The sequence below is a fragment of the Pleurodeles waltl genome, chromosome 6, assembly GCF_031143425.1.
Source record: "Pleurodeles waltl isolate 20211129_DDA chromosome 6, aPleWal1.hap1.20221129, whole genome shotgun sequence".
In the NCBI taxonomy this organism is placed as follows: domain Eukaryota; kingdom Metazoa; phylum Chordata; class Amphibia; order Caudata; family Salamandridae; genus Pleurodeles; species Pleurodeles waltl.
Genome location: NC_090445.1, coordinates 121,848,342 through 121,868,671, shown reverse-complemented (window position 1 = coordinate 121,868,671; position 20,330 = coordinate 121,848,342). Strand labels below are relative to the sequence as shown.

The following is a 20,330-nucleotide window of genomic DNA, read 5'->3' as shown; positions in this document are numbered from 1 at the left end:
ATAAAATGGTGCCTCACCATCCACCAATCTGCGGAGATCACCCTGGGCATAGGATAGCACCAGCTGTTTGTAATGTCCTGCCTAAACCTATCTTGGAAAGGATGTAATACACCTTTGTATTCAATGAAGGAAATCAGACGCAAATTCCTTGGCTCCTCAAGTAAGAGGGTGAATTTCTTCAGTAGAAGTTTTCCTATGCTGCCTTCCATTCTTTAGGTACAGTGCCTTATTTAAGGGAGAGCTTGAATAGAATTGAATAGAAAGGTTAGATTCTCAACTAACCTGGGGCTTAAGGTTTCATTGTTTTTGTAGGACAAATAGCATGTTGGTCTGCTGCTGGTTATAATGTCTATTATTTGTGTGCAAATACATTATCTATCGATTGCAATAACTCTTTAGAGATATTAAATGCTTGCAGAATAAGTGCTGCATAGAATGTTTGTTTTGCTGTGCACATCTGCTCTTTGAAGTGCAGGAGTGATGTATTATGTATTGTAATTTAATTGATTTAATGTATATAATTGCAACCCCTCTGTTGTTTTTATTCGGCTGGTGAGTGGATAGATCCTTGAATGGAATCCAAATGACAATCACAAACTTAGGGTTTGCAGGTGTGCTGTCTGGCTAAGAAAACAAGGATAGGAGAACCATTAGAACCCATTTTGGGGGGGTTCTCTTGTGTATTAAGCTGCAGAGTTGGTTTTCAGTAATGTAAAAGGTTGCAAAGATTTCTCGCAGGATAAGGGGGCAAGGGCCACCATTTATCCTTTGTGAGGATGAAGTTTATAGTTTGGTTAGTGGCAATTAGTGTTGAAGCGAGGAATAACATCCCACTAGTAGTTGTGTAAGAAGTGGTTTGTGCCCGTATGTTTTAGTAGTTGATAGCTGCCTTTTTATGAGCTTTTATGGGGCAGGTAGGTGAGGGGTAGATAGTTGGTTGAATTGTTGAGGGTAAAGGAGGGATTTCTTTTTATGAGGTATGAATAACCAGAATAGATGTATGAAGGGAACCTGAGAAGATGCCTTGTACGAGCAAGGTATTGATTATTTTACAGAGAGTGCAAGTGGTAAATGCTCCAGTAGATGGGGGGCGAATATTATCTTCAGAGGAGGTTGATTAGTGGTCTAAGGATGGCTTTCATATTGGCGAATCAAGAACGTGTGGAATGTCTTCCTGGCAGCAATAAGTGGGGGAGCTAGGTTACCAGGGGTGGTTGTTTTTCATGTAATCTGTGATCTCTTGTCTTGTTGATCGTTTTTATGAAGACGTTCTCAATGGCATTTTATTGTGTTTTGAATGGTATATTTGAATGGGGTATGGGTAATCTGATTGTGTGGATGCTGTCCTACACCTTTGAAGAGGGATTTGTTTGTTTGGTTTTCCTTTAGTTGATCACTTTTGGCCAGGTCCCATTGTGAATACATCTTCTTCCCTTTATTTGTTTTGTTTGCAGACTGTGTGTTCCCTGTTCAGTATTTCTTTAGTATACCAATGGCTGAGGATTTTACTATTGTGGTGGCGTTTTTCGCAGTATGTTTTGCAATATGTAAATGTTTATGTTGGCCTTAGTGACAAGGGTGCTAGTCAATAAATTAACTTTGCCTTGTGGTTGAGTGGTGGATGTGAGAATGTTTAGACTTTCCTTGAGAAGGTGGGAAGGTCTTTAAACAGACGTACTGTTACTTACACGGTTTGGATTAACTTTGATGAGTGGTTGATTTATGTTTGAAGAAGGATTGGTTGGCATAGTGATCTGGCCTTTTCTTATAGATTTTAAGGGAGGGATGACATTTGATGGTGGACCTGGAGGTAATGGCAAACGTAAGGGTGTTGTCTAGTTTGTGACCATATTCTGAAATATATTGAGTGCCAAAAATCAAGGAGTTCGTTTTTCATTTGTTTTGTGGGTGAATCCTCTGGTAGGTTGATGTTCCTTGCTTAGATACTGATGTGATTGACAGACGTTTTGGTGGTGAGGTTGGTACATTCTTGTCGAAGTGGTGGTTGTTTTTGGGGTGACAGATGAGGTTGAAATTGATGGTTTGTGATGTGAAGATGAAAGTGGCAGATGAGTCATTTCATTTGAATCTTTGAAAGCCATAAGGGCTTGTGGATGACAGTGAAGCCTCCACCTGTCCTGAGCATGTGGAAAATGTGTGATGTTCTCTCGTCTGGAAGGACGAGTATTTCCAGATACGAGTGGAAGTGGTGCTGAGTTATGTCTTTTTTTTTTTTTTTAATCTTTTTCATTTTTAACTACTATACATCTTATAATGGCATGTTAACCATTGGCGAGTGACATACTTTTCAGATGTTATCAGCACAGGCAACCTGAAGTCGGGGTTCACCGCCGGTAGTTCTACACTGCCCTCCCCCATCATAGGCTACCCCAGCCACTCCTCTACTTGCAAGAATTGGTAGGGGGGCCCCCAAGTATCCTTCGGGCAGTTGCGGGCCAGCATTAGGTCATGATAAGCATCTGACTGAGTGTTGCAATATGCCATGTCAGTGTACCACTCCTGCAGTGTTGGAAGAGCACCCTTCACCCATCGCTATCCTGCACCTTGCAAGCAGTAATCAAAGGACTACTAAGCTCCTAGAGGTCTTTGGGACATCCCTATAGTAGCCCCACAGCATTAGTAAGGGGAGCAATGCAATGGGCTGAGCTACAACTTGTAATGAAAATAATGTCCAGGTTGTTTGCTATGTCGGTTGCGTGATGGAGACCTAAATAAACATGTATCAGCATGAGATGCAATGTTCTGGTTTCTGGAGCTTTGGTTGGGTTACAAGTGATATGTGGGTGAGTTTTCTGAAGTGTAATGTGGGTGGTGGGGCTGCTTTGGATATTGTGATTTGTGTGCTTGGAATCATACATGTAATGATAGCTTACCTGCCATGTAAAATACTTTTTTAATTTTTTATTTTTATTTTTATTTTATTCCTGGCCCACACATTAAGGTTCTAGGAGCACCTAACAGGAGTTGCCCTTTTCTTAATCCATGTTTTCGTGTTAGATGCCTAAGCAATTACGCAGTGGATGTGCTTTTTTTGTGCCGAAAAATAAACATCCTCAGTCCTAAATAGTTTGTAGTTGCTTCATGTTAAGGTTGAAGAGTAAGAATAAGGCTGTATCCCTGAGCCTGTCTACAAGTCATAGAAAGATGCCAGATAAGATTTATTCTATTTTTATGAGCTGAGAGTGGCAAGACGAAAAAAAGGTTAGAATGACTATACGTTTGCGACTGAAAAGTATGCACAAGGAAAAAGCTTAAAGTGTTGTCTTGTGGTTGGTGGTGCCAGAGGATATTGGAAGGTTAAGTAGCACAAGCTGATGGGCATCACCTGGGACATGAAGGCCATTATTCAGCACCTCAAACTAATGCCTTCTGAAGAGGTTATGTTGTAGCATGTGTGTGTACCCCAGCTGCAGCTTGCTCCAAGAGCTTCTCCAGAAAATTAAGCTATGAGACAACATGGAGATTAAATTAAAATGGGATAACATAGAGTGCTCATAGGTTTGTGGTGCTAATGAAAGAAAACAAAGTGAAACCAGCTGAGCATTAAAGGTGTATTGCATTCACTGGGCAGGGTGATGATAACACCTACAAGTAATTCTGTAAGATAATATTACAATTTAAGAGTAAAAACCTCTATAGAAAGCTAAAAAGACAAGAAGTATTCAGACACCAGGGACCGAGTTATTGTTCTGAATCATGTCATGAAAGGTTTCCTGTAACCTTGAATGGATATTTCCATGAGAAGTAACAGAGGCAAGTAGTTCCAGACTTTAACCACTTCAATTAAGAAAGCCTCATCACCAAAAGTGATAGTGTTGGTCTTAAGGCACATGAAGTAAGGCCAAATAGGTGGATCTGGGTACTCCTCCCGGGTTATGTCAACTACAAGTTGCAGCAACGAAGCTGAAGCACTAGTGATGGACCCATCAAGTGGTTAAGGGGGAGATTGAAGGACTTCACCGTGTTGATGGGAAGCTTGGTCTTTGAAGGGTTAGGTTAAAGAAAATGAACTACCATTCACCAGCTGGTTTTGGAAAGGCATTTGAATAAAGATGGATGGATGGATTCACACTGGTTCCAGCTTTACGTCTAGCCCAAATATCAGTTATCAGCATACATATGAATCTTGGCTCTATGCTGATTCAGGTGGATGACCTAGGGTTGCATACATCAATTCAACAATAAGGGCGACACAATGGAGCCTGCATAATGCCACAAGTGATAACCCTGGACACTGTATAGGGTAGTGCAACCAACCCGCATCTACATGTCAGAAAAGAGTGAATCCCGCCAATTAGGCCTGCCACTCACAGTTTGACAAGTCTTGAGATGAGGAAGGCATGGTCTGTGTTGTCCAAAGTAAGTTAAGGTATAAATAACACCAAAGCTCCAACATCACCTTTATTGATCATCCTTCTCAAGTCATCAAGAGCCAACAATACAAATAGCTCTGTGTGTCTGCCAGTATGTTTGTATCTAGCATCTTCCTTAGGTGTGGCAGGAGTCAGATGGGGCGGAAGTTGTTTGGGTCATCAATGCTTAGCCTTGGTCTCTTCTGCTGTGTGGCAGACGTCTGGAACCAGCAAGTGTTTAAAGAAACCAGCAAGTTATTAAAGAAAGTAGCTTCTGTGTCAAATGTAGGGCAAGCAAGATGAATTAGGCCAAGGTTTCAACTAACTGGTCCTCTAAGATGAGCGCAGAAAGTTTTATTGGAGCGCGTCAGGTGTGGCAAGCTGGATCAGTATGGTCTTGAGTTTTGAAGAGAGACTATCCAGTGTGAGAACTATCACTGAATGATAGTTCTTTGCAGAGGTGTATGGATGAGGAAACATTGGATTGGATGGCTGAGGGAGACTGGATCTGTGGAATATTTCTGGTACCTGAATCCATCAATGTTTAGCCTAACCAAACTGCGAACAAAGAGTTAAAAAAAGACTAGAAACATGACTGAGGCCAAAGCATCCTTTTTTGGTATATAGATAAACCTTTGTGAAGAACAGTCCTAAAAACCTGTTTGATTTTGTCAAATAATCTCCCACCTTCTTGCCTGATAACAACCCAGACATAAAGTATGAAAACTTCACCATTTCTTTACTGAGAAAGTGGTGAAGATTGAAATAATCCATTGACTTGACCTACTACCCTGGTAGTCATAGAAACGGCTGTGAAATTCAAGTCTTCCTGTACTCGGAGCAATCGCACAATCAAATCTACTCAAACCACTGCACATGTAAGACCCTTAACTCATTTCAGTGATCCATTTATGCATCTGTCATCAAAGAAATCTGCCCTTCCCTCCTAAAATTAGGATTCACCTTGATCAGTGCATCTTTTCATAGAGCTGTGTCTCATGTAGCCATAAAGCAGGCCAAGTAAGTCCACTTCTGAAAAAATAGCTACAGATTCCAAATTCATTGCTGGGAGCCATCTTGCTGATAACTTCCAGTCAGATGTCAGGGCTACAGTGCTTCTGACTGTTTATGGTGAAGTCACCATTGATAAAGGGGGACGTCTGTCTTCTCACTTTCCTTGACCTGCAGCATTTGATACGGTTGATCTTCACACACTTCTAATGAAGCTGAATGAGAGAGTGGGAACCAAGGAGATAAAAATCTCATGCTTATGCTCCAATTCTTCACCTTTCCAACAGGGTCTACCTAAGAGTTCTATACTTTTGCACACCCTCTGCAACCTTTACATGGAACACCTTGGTGTTTTTCTTAAATTTTTTTTAAAAAAATTAAAAAACTCCTCCTGTCCAATCTCTTTGTGGATGACACAGAGCTTTACTTGAAGGTCACCTCTTGGAAGATATTACCTTCCTTTCACAGACAGGTAAAATACAGTAATGAATGACACATCAACATCTCATACTAATCCCTTTGAAAACAGAGTTCCTACTGACTTAGCTCCCAACTTCTCAATTTTAGTTCAATTCTAGTTGAATGCTTTCAACATCGTACATTGTTGCCCTTCTGTCATTATCTGTGCCAAAACATTAGGGTTCATCGTTGATGAAATTCCAGTCCCACTTTAGCTCACGAGCTAACAAACTGCAATTGCAAATCAGGCTGCTACTTGCAATCAAACTCTTCCTACCTGACGAAGATTTTAAACAAATGGTCTAGTCTCCAATACTAGTGAAGAATGCGCAGCAGGAACAAAATGCTCACTGAATTTCCAAAGCTGGATCTTGCTCCCTTGAAACCAATACTCCATACTGCAGCCTGGTTGGTTTCGGGTACTGGGAAGTTTGACCATATAACACCAATCTTCATCTCTCTGAATTGGCTGCAGATTGAAACCCGAAACACCCTTAGATGCTCCTACATCATCCATTAAACTCTGTACTCTGCCACTCCATGCTATCTTACAAATGAAGCAATTGCTTCGAGGGGGCAGTGGCTAGATCCCTTCTGCCCAAACTCCTGATCTACAGAAAGAGGAGGACCCTTAAACAGTCCTAGAATTGTAGTGGACTGAAACTGTGAAACTAAATCCCACCAGCCATTAGAACAAACCTTTCCCATGAAATCTTCGAAACTGAAATGAAAAAGCTTAATGCTTTAGCAGTTATTTTCTAAAGCGCTCTACTACCAGGCTGGAAGCCGTTAGGATATATTTCACAAATAAACAAGCCTAGAGTGGTCTCCTTTGGAATTATACTCACTAACTAGCTACCTCCATGTTTGAGGCCTTGAACAGTCATGGATCGTATTCTTAATTTGTGCTGACAAAAAGTTCCTGTTGCTTATTGTACAGATATTAACAATGGTATCACTGGTTATGGTGTTGGATCCAGTTATGACTGATATAACCAGCAGACAACCTACAAAATAACCCATCTACTGTCTCCATTCAGACTGAGGTTCATTCTCTATCTGCATCCTCATGGAGAGCAGGACTTTGCATGTACTGTATATTCATTGGTAGTTGAGTCAATAAATTGTCTATTTTTAATCCATCAAATATTTTATTGAAAATGGTGTTCATATTTAAATTGTGAACGTGGTTCTCATTTATGAAAACTCTTCTGCTCGCAGGTTTTTTGCTTGTGACCAATCTCATGAAACTTCTCAGCCGCCCTTTGGGTCTCCTCTTTGCTATACAAAACCACAAATATCTCATTTTATACCCTCCACAGGAAGGGGACTAGCTGAGATGTGAACCCCATTGTCCATTGGCTATCCACAGCAACTCTCCCGCAAACTGCTGTGCAGGTTCTGGGCATGGGAAGTCACGAGAAGTCACCCCTGTCACCTAAGAAGATTGTGGGCCCCTCTCGTTCCAGCAGTACTTCTTCCAAGCAGACAACAGTTCAACAGGTGAGGTATCTCCAATTCATCTTCACTTATATTTGCACCATCACTCCTCACATACACTACTCCCTGTCTGTTATTGTTTCTAGTTTCTGAAGATTTGGGAGAGCACCTAGGAGTTGCAAATGAGATGCTACCAGTTTCTTCTACAGGCCATGAAACTAGGCAGCAGATCTGTAGTGGCCCTGATGGCACCTTGGCATCCTTCATTCCCCATTGGTTGCTGGGGGTACAGCAGTTGAAGTTAGTGCACTGGGGATAATGTGAAGGTTAATATTAAGAACAATTTAAGAGTGATGTAAAGACAAAGGGCGATTTTCCAGGTAGAGGTATTAACTTTCAAAAAGGAATCTACATTTTAATGCACATTAGAATAGCAGTACAGCAACTAGTAGGTACTACAGGGAAAAATAGAATGTCCACCACAAACCTTTCCAGACGTACTATACTGTTTTAGAGCAAAAGCAAGGCTGACTGCTCCCTTACAATTGAGTAACCCCAGGTTATCTAGTGAGGTAATGTTAATATGTTGCAATATTAGTCATGTCTTCCTCAGGTCACTTAGAATGGAATGGCCTGATATTGTCCTGTAGGCTTCAAGCTCTATGGATAGGTTTGGAGCTGTCCATGATACTGCTAGTTTACAAAGAAAACTGTGCAAGGATGCTGAGGGCATAAAAATGTTGGTTCTTGTGGGATGGTGTATGTATTTATAGTCCCATGCCAGTTCTTGCTGCCACAAATTCCACTTAAGGATCTTTGAATTCAGTTACAATATTTATGTTGGCCTGAAGGTCCTGCAGCAGAATATAGACTGCTGTTATGTTTAGAGGCTACAAAGGAGCTGCACAGTCCTATACCTTGGTGCTATCAGAGTCAGAATACTTTAGGACCATCCATGATTTCTGGAAGTTCTTCTACTTTGTGAATAGGGGCCACCAGAAGATAAAACCGGCCCATATCATGGTTAGAGTTGCACCCAGAAAGTTTTGGTTTCCTGAGTTATTGCAAGCTTATGGTTGTGAGCCCTTGTAAAACAGCATGTTTGTTCTTAATGACTGTGGTCTTGGCTTTGTGCTCATCTGGCACTTTGTGGTGATGGACCACTGGAAAACAAAAGAGGCCCATACAGTCTCTGCCAGAAACCCGTGGTTCCCTAAGCTATTGTAAGCTTGCCAAAATATAGGTGAGCCCTGATGGCTTAGTTGTATGTTGGTGCTTGTCTTTCACGTATCTCGCGTGGCTGGTTAGACTGGTCCTGATCTAGGCTGGATGGCATCCACCTTGTCTCCAGCTGTAAAAGAAAGCAAGCACCACCTCCGGCTCAACATTTGGAGGTGTAGCCTGGTCCTTCAAGAGTGTTAAACTTTCTGGATTGACAACAATGGTGCTTATACAGGTTAGTGGTAATATGGACGGCCAAAGATTTTAATTCTATAGGAGCATTGTTCAGAAGGCATTGACCAGTCGAGCAGAGTGCATTTACATTGGCTACTTTATTGGAGGGAGCTAACTTGGCTTTGTGGCCATAATATGTTTTCAAGCCTCCATGCTCCAAATGGAAGAAATGATCTCCTTAATTCCACATTGTAAATCCGTATGTCCAAGAAGAGGATTGTTTGGAAAGGAAATGAGGCCTCCTGTACGAAGCCCTTTTGGACGGCAAACCTTGCGATTTACAAGATCAGAGTTTGCAATAACCAAAGGGCTTTTCTCCATATCCAAAAGTCCTTTTGAGTCAGAAAATTATTTTTGATTCGTTAAATGGCTGTTGCAGCCTTGTCTGAATTGCAAATAAAAGGGTGTGTGAAAACAGTGTCCCCCCCCTCCTCTTTATGGCTCACAGAAGACTGTATGAGTGGTTTGCAACTGCATTTGTGGTGTCAATCCATTGAAAAGATACCAACACCTCAAAGAGGTGGGGTCTGATTTACAAACCGGAAGGGGCCCCTTTTGGACACATTTTATTTTGTGAATCTTGACATGTTTTAGGGAGAGCGTCAGCAGACCACCATATCTGTGATTGTGTTTAATTAAATAATGTTTGAATGTAGCCCATTTTTCTTGGAGGAAACAGGACTTCGTTTGGGGGGGAACAAAACTTTCACTGAGAACTGGCAGTGGTCCCGGGGACCACAGACAACTCTCCCTGCATTCGCACATGGAGTTGTTAGCTCTTAATGAAGACTCACTGTGCGTCACCCACTTACTGCCTACTCAAGGAATTGGCGGGTCTGACAAGTGTTCTTCATGCCATGTAGGTGTGTGCTAACTAACGTACTGTATCTGAAAACCTTCCTTGGTCTAGCAGAGTTACACCTGCAAGTGATGATGAGTCTCTGCTGCCCAGGAAAAGCAAGGCAGGACAGTGACCCATTAACAATGCTGACAAACTTCATGCCTTGTTCCTTGGCTTTCAGTGTGCTCCCAGCTTTTGGAAATATCTGCACCCAGTCAGCCAGTCTGACCATAGCAACTACTGTCACTCATATTAATTCTGATTACATTACCAGTCGTTGAATAATTCTCAGTTTCTGTAGGAGATGCAATGTTGGCTTCTGCCTAGTACTCCAAGCTTGTGGCTCTCTTTGTGCTCAGCACAATGCACGTGCTGCATTCAGCCCAGCTTCCAACATTCACAAATACCTGTAGAGTAGATGGGTCAACACTTATGTAGAAATGCTTGATGGTCAGAAAGCTGTACTGCCAAAGTGTTAAACTAGCACTAAGCAGACAATCCTCCCTTTGGGAGCAGAGGGACTCTTTGATCATCCCCGTGCCCCCCAGCCAACAGCAGCCTTTGACTTTACTTGCACACTGTAGAGATGGCACCCTGGTGCCCTTCAGGAATCCAGGTCAAACTGAGGATTCTCTGGAGGAAAATTCAAAAAAATAGATCTGAGTTTACTGCTGGTCACTTGCTGTACCCCTAAACCTCTATACATATGCAGACACCACATACACACCCAGACCAAAAATCAACTACTATCCCACACTTGCGTTCAATACACCCCGCAGCCTCTTATGTTACGCCCAACCTAACTTAATCAGACTACCTCTCCCTTCCTCACCACATACACACCCAGCCAAAAAATCAACTACTATCCCAAACTCGCTTTCAATACACCCCGCAGCCTCTTATGTAACGCCCAACCTAACTTAAACAGCCTACCTCTCCCTTCCCCACGTATATACTCCACTCAGATACATGAGCCATAGATGCTACAACCCCTTCCAACCTGACTTACCCTGGCACAAGCATCTCCTTTCTCACACACCAACCCACAAGCGCAAAAACACACGCACTACCACAAGCACATACATGTGCACCCAGGCCACCCACTCCAAAGCCTCACACATACTAACACCCCCACACCATATGTCTCCTCTCATGTATCACCCTTAGCCCTCACATTGTCCACAAGGCCCCTGAGTATCTATTTGCGCCCCATTTCACCTCCCTTTCCTAATGCAAGGCTCACTAAGTCTACATCAACATGAGTGACTCCTATCACAAAGGCACATGGGACAGAGCATAATTGGTTACATTTGACATCAAAGTTACATCTGTTGTTCTTAGGCTGATAATGAAACATCTACATAGTAAAAGATTGGATTTTAAAAACAGGTCCACAGGAAAAACATTTCCATTGGTCTCATTTACACTAGCACACACACTCACCTTACCACACACACTCACCACCCACTCCCAAACGATCAAACTACTCGCACAGTTCACATCATGTTTTGTTCCCTATTCACTTCTTCGTCAGTCACCTATAACTCCTATTTGGTGTGTGCGCACCTTCGCGCGCACACTCACACTCTCACACACGCACTCACACACACACACACTCACACACACACACACTCACACACACACACACTCACACACAAACACTCGCACACACTCACGCACACACTCACACACTCACACACACACACACTCACACTCACACACACACTCACACACACACTCACACACACACACACACACTCACACACAGATTCACACACACACTCTCTCACTCTCTCGCCATCAGTCTTTCATAATTGCACACCACGCTCCTGTTTCAGGTAACTGTAATGCTTGTCGACCACATGACAATCCCAACCTCCAAAGTGACCCTGGCACACTACCCCTTCACTCATTTGAGCCCAAAGAAATACCCCATTGCTTGTCATCATCATCATAACCACCACACACAGTCCCTTTATACATCTCCATCCTGTGTAATCCTCTTCTCCACAGCAAGCCATCCTTTGCTGGGTCGAGACCTGTAGGATCGGTGACTGGGAGTGTAGCAGATACAGGTTCTTAGTATAGATAATGTATTGACAACATACAGTCGTGCAATATCCAATTTCAGACATAGGATAGGTTATAAGCTAAAGGGTGAGAGATGAGTAATAAGCAGGAGTTCTGTTAATCCCGCAGTCATGCATTTTGATTAAGAGGAATTAAGATGATAGCAGGTAATGCAGGAGAAAAAAGGTAATGAGAGCGAACTTTTATATAAATAAGTCAAAGATTACTTCTAGTGTTATGAAGAGTTTTAGGCTACATTGGCAAAAGAGGCTTGCAAAAGAGGCTTGCCAAGACTGTGTGTTGCACAGAAGAGAAATAAAAGAAGACATGGAAATTACATTTATATAGTACCTACTAACCCCCCCCCCCCGTGCAAGGTCTTGAAGTGCTTGCGTGTACGGATAGCATGCTACACCACAACCGGTGTGTGACGGGACGGGTGTTGTCTTTGTTTTAATTCTATGTATATACGTTTCCATGTTGTGCGTGATGACCATAGTGATGTTATGTTATGGAATGCAGCGCCATATAACCGACGAGTATGTGCGGTAGTGACCACCATTGCTGGCGGTCTGTAGTAGATCTCTTCGTCATTCCATCCCTGTTCAATTTGCATACTCTGTCTGGCAGCACTCTAGAGAAACAGCTGCCACACTCGAAATGGCAGCACTCTAGAGAGACAGCAATCTATTACTGTATCTGGTAGCCCTATAAAATGTCAGTACTGTACTGTCTGTGGCAGCACTCGAGAGTGGCAACCACCTATCACTGTACTCTGTGCCACATGAAGGCCTTGCAGAGACCACTGGGGGCCTGAGCTGCGATGAAGCACTCTGGTGGGATCATAAAATCACTGCAGGGTTGCCCATATACATGTAAGCACTGCACTTGTGATAATTCAAGCTTTTTGACTGAACAACTTATTTTTAGTGTTCTCCCATTATATATTTGACAACTGGAGTTATATTTTCAATAGCAGAGTTTCTGCACCAAAATTATAAATGATATCTTATACACCAGCCTTCTTCGTTCTGTATTATGTAAAGATGTTGGACATGTATTTCTTGAATAATAGTTCAACAATCAAGATAACAAAACTCTTGGAAAATAATAGAAAAAATAACCTGTGCGAGATTAGAATCTAATTCGAGCTCTTTGTCAGCCAGTGTGAGGGTGGTGCCACGTTAATGATCAACTATCATATTTGTTTTGGTATGCAAATCATTAGTTGTAGGGACCCTCTACTGTATCAGTACTCCCTGTCGTCCCTTTTCTCTTTCAGAGCACAGAGTACAGGAAATGCAGTCAATTCCTCATCCCACAGATTTGCAAAATGTTTTTCCTCTAGTGCAACACTGTTGCTGTTTGCCCACTTTAGAACTGCTGAATGCCATCTACCAACCAATAGAGGACAGGAGGGTTAAAGAGAGCTGGGGACTGGTGCAGACTTTCACGCCATGGAGATGACTTTCTTGCCAAATCAGTGTGTGGATACAGGATAGTTAACACGGGCTCACAATTCAAAATATGCGCAACAGCAGCATGAAAAAAAAAGAGAAGTATTTTATTTCTGCCGCTAACCAACACAAAGCAACAATACAACATTCACAAACAATCACACAGTCTCCCTGAGTTGTGGGGGCTCTAGTGTTTCCATGGGGATTCCCTGTCCGCTCTTTCATTGCTCTAGCGATAGTAGGTATTCCCCTTTCACTATTGGTAACATCCGGGGTATGCCCCATTAACAGTCGGTCTCAGGAATTCACTTTGACTCTGCTTAAAATCAACATTGTTCCAGTGTTGCAGCGCCAACTAGCAACAAGTTCCCCCTGTGCCAAGAGGCCTGAGATACGTCTTAAGTTCCTGGGCGTGCCCTGTCAGCAGGTGCTTGAAGCACCCGAGTTCAGGTGCGTCTGCCACAGGCAGCCCAGGCGACTGCACTCAGCAGATGCAGAGTCCCTCACCTGTGGTTGTGCTCTCGAAGCAACCTGCGGTTCATTCTTTGGGGCTAAGTGTCCAGTTTGTCTTCCTGGGGGCTGATACTGTTGTGGATCCCTCGCCCTGATAGTGGTGCTCAGGTGCTCGTTTCTCCAGTGAGGGGATGCAGATCGGGCCTCCGTTCTTAATGCTCCCAGTGACCACCTCTGGCAAACAAGGCCACTGTACCTCATTGTACGTGGGTACCCACCAAATCGGCATGGTAAAGTCCTCTGAGGCGGTCCCTCCTAACATTGGGGTTGCAGCCTGCTACTGCACAAGGCTATGGCACGTACAGCACAGCAGTCTTTTTCACTGGCACTTCTCAGGCATATGGGGTTGCTGACTCTGCACTGTGCATGGGCTTCAGCCTGATCAGCGCAGCACACAGCTTACTTCATGGCAGCCCTCCCCCAGCATAGGTGGGATCTCCGGCTCTGTTCTGCACATCAGCAATGACACGATCGGTGCAGCATCAGTTCCTTCGCATCTCGTAGACGGAGTGCACTCGATAGGGCTTCCCACTGGACCTTTCTTCCTCCAGTACTCTCCTCTTCCTCACGGGGCACACTGGTCTTGGAAACTAGGCTGGCACTGGTGCTCCAGGGCAGGTGATCTTGGATTCCCGGGATAATCTCCCTTTACCCAGCAGGAAGACTAGCAGTCTTTGGCCTCCAGTCACAAGCAGAAGTCTTGCAGAGCTGCCCCCTCCTCACACAGCCTGCCTGGCTGCTTGGCAGATGACAAACTCCCCTTCCTATAGTCCATTTCCAGGCAACAAAGGTGATTTAGGATCCGAGTCTTTGAAGTTTTATGGTGGGGGTCTGTTTTTGAAGTGTTCATTACTCTGCTCTCTCTTCCTCTTGGAAAGCAGTCTGTCAGAGCAGAAGCAACTCTGAAGATGATAGGAGTGATTAGAGTTCACACCTGGATATCAGCCACAGTGATATGTACATCAAACATTAGCCCAGGTCCCCCATTCCTACTCTTTATGATTCTCTTATCAGCCCCTATCTCCTTTCTCAGACCCTTGTGGCCTATCAGAGAACTGAAGAGCACCCTTTAAAGTGTGCAGTGGAAGCATGGCTGTACCATCTCCAGCGCGTCTAAAATGGATCCCAGCTCCCTCCACAAATTGCACCATTAACAGGCACACATATAACCAGTGCATGTATACAAGCTACACACACAGGTCTGTATCCTTTATGTATTGTTCCATTTATAGGCTCACATACACTGCACAGCACTGCATCCTTCATGTATTGTACCACTCATAGGCGCACATACATCCAGCACATGCACTCACCATGCACACACTGCACAGCACCAAATTTTCCCTTTATTGTACCCTTCCCAGGCGCGCGCACACACACCCAGTGCAGAAACACTGCTCTTGTACTGTGTAGCAGTTCACAGCAAACTGACATAGGTCAAAGGTGAGTTAAGCACACAGCAGCAGAACCTTTACAATGAGTGAGCCTGTAGGCCTCACTCCAGTGACGCAGTTTAGAAAAGGACTTATTCACTCCTACTGTGCACTACACGGTATGCCGCCACTGTGCTCGTGCTTTTTAAGTCCTGGTAGCCTTCCACCACTATGTGGGTAGCGTTTTGGGCACCCCCTTTCAGTCCAACAAGACCTAAATCCGTGAGACAGACCTATGTCATGACGCATATGCATGATTTGTGTTTGCCTATGACAACAAAAATTTGCATTAGTGATCCAGACATCAGTACTGTTGGGCACTTGGGGCAGGAGTGCATGTCCATTACTATGCAGAGGACATTTCCGTCCCAAAAGCGAATAGTTCCCTCCATCCAAAATTTTGCCTGTAGGGGCCACCTCCGTACCATTTTGAAGTACACTATGTCTACCTGCTGACATCTAAGGCAGTGAGCTGTTGTCATGTTACATATTCTGTTCATTCTCTTAGGTGTCATATTTTGTGTACATAATTGAATTGAATGTTTTAAATTGTGCATGCATAGAGACCTCCTGTGTATACTGAAGCAATTTTCTTTTTGTCATTCTGTGTCTTTTAGCTCCCTCCCTAAGGTAAGTTTTAAATCCCTTCTGGGACATTCTAGTATATTTTAAAATAGAGGAGCACTCTATGAAGCCAAATTAGTGATTTTCACCCCTCTCCCATCATAAAGAGGAGTTGCATAACTTTGTGCTTTTGAGATTCCATATCTGTATTACCCCAGTGTTCCAAAAATGTACCTACGATGGAGCCATTGCAGTATTTGATGCTCGGAGGCCATAAGCTGCAGCAAGGTTTGTTAGAGCATTACTTTGTACTATGAGTAACAGTCACCTATCGTCACTAAGCACACCTGTATCCAAGCCCCCAACTGTGTGGTCCCAAAATGCCCATGTTATTTTGGGAGACCCACCAATAGTAACGCTCAAATGTAGGACTAGGGAGAGTTAGTTTTCTGCAAACACCTCTTCCAGTATTTGAAAGTGACTCGTCGCAAAACAAGAGTGATCACTGTACACTGGTCCTCTTTTCATGATCAGGGCAGCTATGGATCCCACTTCCTGTCGGTCTACAGGCCTCCCTGCGTCTTGCATATCTAATCCATCCAGCCATCTGGTAACCCACTGAAACTGTGCTACTTTGAAACATAATTCAAAGTTGAGGGTTCTCAGTCCACCCTATATTATTGCAATCTTTCATCTGTCTGATGCCACCCAGTGTCTTCCCACCCAGACCACATATCGGGTCCATCAGCATGGTCTTCGAAAGACTCTTGAGCCGGCAGGTTGACAAAGAAGTAAAGTAGTCTTAGAAGTCCTACCATCTTTACAAGGCTATCCAGCCTATAACTGATAAAGAGGTTGTTTTCCAGAAAGCTGTGGAGCCCTTTTCTCTTAAACTCTGCAGGTGGCAGGGGGCTCTTACCTGTAGCCTTTGTAGCCAGCTGCTTGTGAGGAACCTTCCCTCCAGTAGGCTTAGGGACGGCTGCTTGGTACGGGCCATAGTAAGAGCATGGCCTTTCTTGCACTCATTATCATACTCCAGATGCACATCAAAGTCCTTCAGTGTGAAACTTGATATTAAATGATATCTGGGCAGGAAGAAAGAAAAGAGAGGAGAAAATAACCAACATGGGAAGAAAAAATCCAATGTGGGCTAAAAAAATGTATAGGAGTCATAGGGCAATAGATGTCATAAAAGGGCAATGAAATCATAAAAACAGTAGGGTGCAGGAACATATACGTAGAAAGTGGCAGTGTGTATTTACGCTAACAATAGTATGAGATAAGCCAATATTATATAGTGAGATAAGTGTTCTAATAAGTATTATAACATGTATAGAGACAGACTACCCCACAGCCTTGCACGCATTCCTTAAAGATACCAGCAGTTCCACAATACAACTCTTGTGGTTAGAACCTGCAGAAACCGGGGCTCATTAGAATTTCATATGTCCTATAATTGACCGATATAATTGTAATTCTGCAGTCGTATTCTCAACATGTATATTAATTAACTTCTTGGGTTTATACAGATTTACATCCTTTGATGATCCTCTATTTATAATGCACGAACTTCTGTTGGTATATAATATGGACCCACCCTTATGTTATTAATTTGTGCCATGCCAGTGGTATCTGTACTTTTGACTTGTGAAGCATATCTATACTTTGCACCTAAGTATTAGGATTATTTCATAGTTGTTTGAGCGACAAGCGTGGCTTTCTCTCTCCAATGAAATTCCATGTAGATTCTCTGTCTTTTATACATGTTCTATTTTTTTATGAAAAACTTTTTTCTCAGTGTATATTTGTTAAACTATCGTTATTATAGGGACGAGCATGCCTCAAATAATATTTACACCACAGGTTCCTAGTAATCCCTAGGGTTTCCCTTATACCACATTATGAAAGTGGCAGTAAGGGCATAGAAACACTCTGGGTAGAAAAAAGGCAGCAAAAAACATTAAGGGTGGGAAAACAAGCACAGCAGAAAAAGTGCATTGAATACAGGAAAAAACAAAAGACTTGTCAACAACGAAAATTCAGAGTCTGCATGAGGTAGGAAAATACAGACATTAACTGGAATGATCGCATACTTGGGCGGGAACCATCTCATTCAATGCCAATAGACTAATTGAGTTGTGTGTCTTAAAGCCACGTTTGTCAACAAGTATGAGAATATACTAGCACTAACTTAAAAAATGGCTTTGGAAAATAGAAATCGGTAACGTTAGCCAGATTTGCATAAATAAAATAAATACTCGTGTGGGTTCCGGGTCGTTTTAAAATCCCGTTACAGTACAAGATAGCTCTTAGCTAATTAATATACATCACACTAAATTGTCTTATCAAGCTTTTCAAAAGCACCACAAGGGAAATTGATAATGAAGCCAAGTATACCACACTCCTCATCACAAGTTAATGAAAATTATTTCAAATGTAAATTAGAGGGACTACTTGAGTTGATTCGTTGAAAATGTTAAAAATAAATATGTACGTAATTTTCTGCCTTTCTTAATTAAAGTATCTCCAAAGTTGAGTGTGACATGCAGGCGAAAATTACAGGCACCATTCTCAATAGCACGTTGCACATTACAGGCAGGCCCCCAAGGTGGTGGACAGGAAGTGATGTCTGACCACTCAGTTTCCTGCCTCCTTGGCAGGACAACCACCATTTTATTTCTGTAGATCCAATTCACTGAAGCCCACCCTCATGGTAAATGTAGAGTTTGCACTGTGTTGCGGGGACCACACATGCTTAGACCGCACACTGGGGGATGGCGCAATAAATGCAGACACACTGTATGATGGTATCGCTGAGTGACCACGACTGATCACCCAGCCTTTATTTATACCATCGTGCCACGCCCGTCCATCTGGCTGTATGCTTGTTACAATGTATCATAAAGGACGGGTGGCACTTTACATTCCTCCCAACTTTTATTAATGTGAAAATAATGAGCTATAATAAGAAAGGCATCATGATGCTGATGTGCAGCGGACATAGTCTCTGGCTGGGTGCCGGGTTTGGCCAGAGTCCATACTTCTGGCTGCAACCATTCGTGTCTTGGCTGATAGTGTCCATCGATGTTATTTGTTTCAGTTGTCGCCGATTGGCTTGGGGCGACAAGTGATCCAGCTGGCGAGGTATCTTGGCTGGTGTTGGGACCAGGGTTTTCGGCAATGGCATCATCACCCATGTGGTTGTGATTTTCATTTTGTTCAGGTTCCTCTGATCTGGCTTTTTTGAACCATGACACGTTCTTGGATATTTCATATTCTCCCTTTTGAACAGTTATTATTGTACCTTGCAATATGGTGACCTCCCAAACCTCCTTCTCAAAAGGGAGGCAAAACTTCCATCCGGATGGCGATCCTTCATAATCACTCTGTCACCTATACAGATGTCAGGTTCCACTGTTCTGGGAGCTTTGCTGGCTCTCTCGTTTGTAGCCTGGCACTTCTCTTGAGTAGCTTGTACATCAATGACTGACTTCTTCCTTTTTGGCCCTGCTGGAATGATGTCTCGGCACACCTCTGCATTAGCAGATCGCTTGAAGCGCACCTCGTTGTGCTGTGGAGTGTCTGCCAGTACTCTCAGATACTGGTGTAGGCAACACTCTGCATCCTTGCCCCTTTCAACTCCAATCTTGCGTGCATGGTTGAGTGTACGCATAAACCACTCTACTTCTCCGTTTGTCTGGGGCCATTGGGTGGTGACATTCCAGTTTTGTATGTTGAGACTGCTTAGGTATGTCGGGAACACCTGTCATTGGAATGGCATGCTGTTATCAGGTTGACTTCATCAGGGAGTCCCAGCATCACAAATAGTTTTTTCTAGTGCAGGCTTGACCCATCCGAATGCTGTCATACCAAATATCCTGCAGTGGAGCTAGTGAGGTTGACTGTCAATGACAATGAGTCTCCCATCCGGAAAACGTACGAAATCCATAATGACAGATGACCAAGGGTGTAGGCTCGCCTCCTCAGTAATCAGCAGGGCAGCTGGTGGGTCTCCACTCGTGGTGGCGTATGAGTGACAGTATTTCACTTTTTCCTCAACCCACTGATCCATGCCAAGGAACCACACCTTGTCTCAAAGGTGGGCTTTGGTCTTGGTGATGCCCTGGTGGGCGAGTTCAACAACTTAGGCCCATAGAATTGTTGGATAACAATTTGGAGACCTTGCAGCAACATCCCTCCATGACTCACGCTGAGCTCATTGCAAATTTGTCAGGTCTGAGTCATGCCTGCTTATTCTTCGGCAGTGAGAGCTCGTGCTCTGCCGAAGAAGTTGCATTACTTTTGTCTCTGGAGTGCCACTTTAGCTTTTGATAAGCACGTGTCAGTTGGTGTTTCCTCTTGGATTTCGGCTGAGGACAGTGCTCATGGACACGCATCCTCAATGATCATCTTCATAAAGCCTTCTGCACCTTCACTCTCCTCCTTGCCTTGGATCACATCAGGTGCGATGGGGTGTAGGGAGAGGTAATCTGCAGGGTTGTTTACCCCAGGTCAGTATATTACTTCAAAGGAGTACTGTTTGAGTTGGACCACCCATCTCTTGATCCGCAACTGCCCATTCCTTGCAGTGCCGGGAAACAAAAGGGCCAGTGGCTTGTGGTCAGTCAGGCTTAAAACTTTTGCCCGCAGAGATAAAGGTGAAAATGCCAACATGCCCACTGGATCACTAGGGCTTCACGTTCAATCTGGGCGT

At 43.5% G+C, this 20,330-nt stretch overlaps 1 protein-coding gene across 2 annotated transcripts in view; it reads left to right on the top strand.

The window, feature by feature from the left end:
* OSBPL7 (oxysterol binding protein like 7) overlaps positions 1-20,330 on the top strand; it is a 223,334-nt gene that overhangs the window by 49,424 nt on the left and 153,580 nt on the right. For both annotated transcript variants that reach the window (XM_069237506.1, XM_069237507.1), the window contains one exon: positions 7,166-7,346. In XM_069237506.1, coding sequence (XP_069093607.1) covers positions 7,251-7,346 — 96 coding nt within the window. In that variant the 5' untranslated portion in view covers positions 7,166-7,250. The remainder of the gene's footprint in view (positions 1-7,165; positions 7,347-20,330) is intronic.